The sequence below is a fragment of the Alligator sinensis genome, unplaced genomic scaffold (genome assembly GCF_000455745.1).
Source record: "Alligator sinensis unplaced genomic scaffold, ASM45574v1 scaffold506_1, whole genome shotgun sequence".
Classification (NCBI taxonomy): Eukaryota; Metazoa; Chordata; order Crocodylia; family Alligatoridae; genus Alligator; species Alligator sinensis.
The window spans coordinates 1,858,598-1,864,963 of record NW_005842215.1 but is presented as its reverse complement, the minus strand read 5'-3'; the positions used below and the strand labels follow the sequence as shown (position 1 = coordinate 1,864,963).

Below are 6,366 nucleotides of genomic sequence, written 5' to 3'. Positions count from 1 at the left end.
GCAGAGCACAAGGTGGCCCCAGATTTGGACAAACCACCCAATTTGGAAAAGAGGGGTTGCTATAACTGCGGGGAGTCTGGCCACATCAGGTCCAACTGCCCCAAGCTAAGTAACAAACCCAATCCAGTCAGCCGTAAGCAATGGGGAGGGGGACCTGAGCCACTCTGAGGGGCATACCTGTTGCTACAGTATTACAAACCTAGAGGAGGTGACAGCCACCCACTGGACTGAGATAATGGTAAAAGGGAGAACCCTTGTCTGGGAACTGGACACAGGGGCCAGTGTGTCATTAATCAATGCCAACCTCATTTTACCTGTGAATATAGTCCCAAAGAGGACCCTTACCATATAAGGGGTGGGGTCCCAGTCATTTGAGGTACTGGTAACCTGCCTCCCCATCAAGTGGAAAGGCTGCAGGATGTGCATAAAAGTAGGAGCGCTGGAAGAGGCTCCTGTTCCCATATAGGTGGGGTGAGATACTTTCAGATATGGACTTTATCATTGTTATCTGTGTTTTAGTCACTTCAGTTCTTGAGTATGCTCTTTAGTGATACAGAGACTGAAAGTGACACATAACACAGTGACTCACTGGCTGAACAGGGCATCTTGCTGGGAGCCTGCAACACCGGTGCTCAGGGGTCTGTAGTAGCTGCCTGATAGTCTCTGGCTAGTATTTAAAGTGTTGGTTGTGTCTGTAAAGCCCTAGCTGACCAGGAACCCCATAGCTGTCTAGGCCAAGCCGCTACAGCTGCAGTCAGCAGAGGAATTCAAGCATGTGGGGTAACTGGCAGGTCTATTAAATTTCTCCATTGGACCAAAAGGCTCCGGTGTCATGGTTTACTACCCATGCTATAAAACATTTGCTAATGAAGGTCCTGGAAAGGGCTGAGTGTGAAGAAGTGGCCAGCTGCATTACTGGAAAATGTATTTCAACATTTCTAATATTTAATTTAATAATATTTATTGTCTGATTGAATATGGGAGGGTTTAGAGTCTGGAATAGGCATGTCCATTGTTTTAAATCTAAGTAAGTTAATATATGAGGCAAAAAACTGACATCAAACAAAGAACAGTTGGCTATGTTCAGCTGTCAGAGAATGATCTGCTGACAATGCAAAGACAGGAAGGGACCAGTCTCGGAGATCTGAGTCTCTACTCACATAGACCAGTGTAAGTGGTGAGTAACTCGACTGAGATTAATGGTACTATCCCAGCTTAAAATGTGACAAAGGAGCAAGGTGGAATTCACAGCTGTCTTGCAACCAGCAGAGCTGTGAAGTGACTCCAACAAGTCTACGTCCCCCTCACATGAATCGCCCTGTCACAGAGAAGACTCAATGAAATGTCCCATGTGCCCAACCTCCACTTCCCAGCAGAAGCTCCCAGCTTCAGCAGTGTTCCGTCATTCTGCCTATTACCCTCATCTGCGATGATCATAGTTCACTTCATCAGGTGCCACCTGCCTGCCACTGTACAGAGGACCCTGCTTCCCTTGCTATTACTGAATTGTTTCTGGCTGAATTCACAGAGTGAAGTAGCATGGTCCAAGACCTGAATCTGCATCTCCCATGAAGTTACATTACACTACCACTAAATTATTGTTTCTTTCTCCAATACGCCATGAAGTGTTTTCCTAATTTATAAGTTAAAAAGAAAATCTTCCTGAAACAGCAATATTTGGCAAACCAATATATTTATTATAATAAATTAAAATTTATGAGATATCAAATAACACAATGTTATATAAATATTATGGTAAATTATATCATACATCATGTAAAAGCTTCTACAACATTTTCATAAATAAATTCACTTATTTATTCAGTTACTTTACATAAATAAAAGGCACTGTATAGTTATTAGTTTTAAATAACTTAGCATTAAATATTAATATCCATGAAATCTGTTTTCTAAAAAAATCTGAAATATGTGCTTCCTAGAGATGGGGGAGCTGAAGAAAAAGAGGCAAATTTTCTGAGAGTGATTTTCAAATGTAAAGACACAGACATGGCATGAATCAGTGAAAAGCTAGAAAAAAGATCCATTTGGGCCTATGACCATGAGCCCTGGTCAGAAAAATATGTAAGTATGGGCATAAGTCCCATTGACTTCATTAGGTCTTAAGCATGCTTTTAAGAATGTGTTTTTTCTGAACTGGAACCATAAGTGGTGTACCAGTTTTCTTTTTCAATATAGTCAGTGATGCATGCCATGTGCCATGTCCAAAATGTTAATGTAACCTATTGTACCTCCCCAGGTAAGCAGCTACTCATCCTACAGGTGTATTTTCATGATAGATAAATAACTTGTGTCATCACAGTAGTTTCCTTGAGCTCATTAAAAAAACTGCGCACACGCTTTTAGTGGTTCTTCTTGTGTCCTCCTTTCTTTGGTCCTTCAGTGCATGCATCTTCCATGTAATCGAAGAGCAAATCCAGTTCCCCAATTGCTTTGTTCTTTCCATTGTCTCCCAGCTACAAAAAATACAAGAAAATGCTTTACTATTAAATATATGACATTTCTTTACTACCTCATTATTTCACAGAAGGTAGAAATAAGGCACGGCTCCTACTCACCTTACTCTTACAACTCATTCTATCAAAGTCAATAAATCTCAAACTGTCCAAATCCCACCACTGCTGGGATGCTACCTACAATCTGTATTTTAACACTTTGACCAGATCCATTTTGAATTACTCTAGAAATGAATCAAACTAATATACTAATTTCACAAAATGGACAAGAGCCTCAGAATAATTCTGAGTGGTTGTTTAGGATAATTATATTACAGCCTCTGAGAACACTATCCCTGTGTAAAACCTCCATCCTTGGAAATTTTCAAGAGCAGGTTAGACAACACTTGGCTAGATGGGTTAGTCAGGGATGATCCTGCCTTGAGAGGAAGGGCTGCAGTAGATGACCTTTCAGCCCTACTTCCCTATAATCCTAACAGATCTTCTACCTAGTGAAACAACCCAGTCATATATCTCTTTTCCAGTAAGAGATCAACTTGTGCACTAGAACAACCATGTAATAATTGATGGAGGAAGTTCTTGGCTTCGAAAAACTGTACTTATTGCCTTTTAAGAGAGTTAAAAATTGCAGTGGTTTTCTGTAACATATTTTTACTACAGCAGACAAGTTGTTATAATCTCATAAGTTCCAGGTTGCCATGGGACATCATTAACAAATATGGGTCCTGATCCTACCAAAAAATTACTTTTCAGAGGTTTATTTCCTTTTCAGAGGTTTATTTCAAAGCTACCAGCCATGTTCTAGTCCAGTTAGGCATCTAAGTAATACTTAGGTATATAAGTACAATCTTTTTTCCACCTTGCTTGAGATCACTGAAAAACTTAATATGAAAGGTAGTTGGATCTTTCCTCTTCACCACATTTTGTGACTTTGTCTTAAAGCCAAGGTGAATGTGTTCAGAAGTAGAAGTTTCAATTGCTCTTCTAGTACTCGAGCAGTGTGGAATAGGTTATATATGTAGATACTTAGACTATGGAAAGCCTTAGTCATCTCATATATACAATAAGATCTGACCCTAATTTTCTTCTACATTCACTTCTTAGTTTTAGATTAAACAACAAAAATGCCAGCTGAACTCAACAGAAAGATCCCAAATGATTACACTGGGATTTGGATCAGACTCAGAAAGAATATTGGGACAGCAGTGAAAAACAATGGACGAGCTAAATCTATTCCTTGATATGCTAGTCTTACTGCAGCAAGTAAGTGATTTGTATAACAGCTACTTGGCACTGATCTTGTTAAATATTTGAAAATAAACATACCTGTTTCATTCTGTTTTTCATTTCTGCCAGGTTCCTTTCAACATGCTCTCGGTGTCCTGAGAATTTCTGAAAAAGAAAACATACCAGGGTTTGGTTGGTAAATTATACATATAACAGTGTGGTTTTTCTTTTTCACACCTTTTTATTACCCTGCTTGATTCACCAACCTAAATCTGAATATCTTGATCTGAGGTTTCCTTTGATTTCAAAACCAAGTAGGTGGGCTCCTCACCTGTCTACCACATGTTGCTAATTGCTAGACATTTGATAACTGGAATGCAACTTAAGAGGAAATCCAAGGATAGGAATGGTAAAAAAGAGGGCTCAAGGGAGTTTAAAATCTGAGTTTGGGAGCAGCCAGAATCTATACATGCTTGCAGTACTTACACAGCCATGTAGCTTCAACCTCAGGACTTCCAGGAAGTGTATCACTTCATGGATATGTGGATTCTTATTTTTGAGATTGGACAGTACTTCTTTCATTATGATCTCCAGTACACTCTTCATCACATAGCAGCGATTGCTTTCCTGCAAAATACCAGTATAAGCAGGAGCATCACAATAAATACCATGACAATAAATGCTGCTTGGGGTAAAAGCAGGGCTGGACACAGGCATGGGTGAACCAGGCAGCTACCCCAAGCCTGGACAGAAAGGGGGCCCGAAAATGGTAATTTTTAAATTATTATCATTGTCTCTGGCGAAGGCGTGCCTGATACTAAAATTTTGCCCGGGGCTGCCAGGAGTCTAGGTACAGTATTGGGTAAAAGGCAGGGAGTTTGTCATACCCAAAGTGTGTGTGTTAACCTCACCTTGACATTAACATAGAGCTGCTGTCCAATGAACCTGTTTTCCGTGTCCTGGTCCAGGAGCCTGGCCTAGGAAGGAGAGAGGAAACATCAGCTACCAAAAGAAGTCTGAATGTAAAAAAATTTACAGTATTCTACAGTAATAGTCCAGATGCTACAACTGACATGATACTTCGAGTGATTACTCCAGAGTTCAGTGACTACATATTAAAGGGGAGGCTATGCATTTCAAAGAAAGTGCCAAACCCATCACAAAAGAAGAATAAGGAAAGGTTGACTGGAGAGTATGAAGTGCTCACTAATTATATCCAAAGTCATGTTGGGGCCCAACTTGGAATGCGGCTGGAGAGAAAGAGAAATGTAAACACTTGTTTCAAGATTTGCTGGTCACATAGAAAGTGGAGGAAGTGAGTACAGTACACAGCACAGAGGCTTCTTAGAAGTAAGCTGCCTTTCACCAATGGTTTACCCCTCCACAGGTAGTGGAGGGAGCCTCAGTAGGTTGCGGTTTCTTTTTTCTATGTACAAAGCAGACAGCAGACTACCTGCATGAAGAAAATATACCACCACGACACAAGTACCTGGACCTGTGGAGTAGAGGCCCAGAAAGCAGAAAGGAAGAGACATGCTGTAGAGCACAGCCTTTTGAGAACTAAAAGGAAATGAGGTTTCAGGTACAACCATGAAAGAGCGAGACAGAGAAGTTACAGTACCTCTTTGGCCAAGGTGTAGGTGCGATTCCTGATGTAGGGCTGCTGAAAGTAGATCTTTTCAAGTTTGCAGACATGATTGGTAGCTCCTGCTCCTTTTGGAGGCATAGGAACAGCAAGGAGAATGAGGGGAAGGCAGCAGCAAAAGAGGATCCAGACCAGAGAGCACCTCATCCAACTCTGCAGGAACAGCATGGCTCACAGTCCAAAGTAGTGACTTCAACTGGACATACAACTACAGCGTTCTATACCAGTGAGAGAAAATACAGCCATGAGAAGAGAGAGACAAGCACTGGGAAAGCAAAGCAGGTAATCAAAGTAGACTGCAAACTCTTACCTTTGCGTTGATTCTCGTTGTGCCGTGAAGGAGGATAGATGCGCCTTATATAGAACCATCCGTGACAAAGTTTTTTTTTTGAGAATCTGGTGGTGAATTAAAAATGACATCAGCAAGTCTCTTACTTTCCAGTATCCTCTTCTGAGAACTACCTAGCTACCACAAAACCCACAGAACAACCTCAAGGGCTTTGTAGTCTTTAATTTCTTATAAAATAGCCCCATTTTTAATGACGAGATAGAAAGGGGCTTTTACCTACCTGTGAACCCTGAATGCTCTTTTCCAAAAGTAACCACAAAGTGTATGGGTTTTGTGACCTGTGTCTTGATCGTAACACACCTGCTAAATCAGCAGGATTGATTGTAGGCCTGTTTCAGTTTTATAAATGCTTTCTAGATTTATTCTAACTTATTATGTGTAGTTCTATAGTGCCAAGCAGCATTCATCAATACTAAAACCTCCCTGGGCTAGCTGCTGTGCACATATGCAGTTAAGAGACTGTCACTGCTTCCAAATCTAACAACTGGATCCGATAAAGAGAACTGAGTCAGTGGGCCCTTGCTACAGCCTGAAGTCCTTTAGAAGTCAATGATGTTCCAGACAAAGCAATGCAGTTCTCTTTGCCAGGTTGGGATCCAACTGTAAGCAATATGGTAAGACCTCATTTACTGCATCCCTCTTTCCCCCAGATCCCTATTTTACAAAACCAA

General features: G+C 40.9%; 1 protein-coding gene across 1 annotated transcript; it reads right to left on the bottom strand.

The window, feature by feature from the left end:
* Window positions 1–2,360: 2,360 nt before the first annotated feature.
* Window positions 2,361–5,514, bottom strand: IL22 (interleukin 22). Its single transcript, XM_006026977.1, has 5 exons — window positions 5,323–5,514; window positions 4,613–4,678; window positions 4,188–4,328; window positions 3,801–3,866; window positions 2,361–2,474 (listed from the first exon to the last, which is right to left on the bottom strand). Exons 1-5 carry the CDS (start codon window positions 5,512–5,514, stop codon window positions 2,361–2,363), a joined length of 579 nt encoding a protein of 192 aa, XP_006027039.1.
* Window positions 5,515–6,366: the final 852 nt, after the last annotated feature.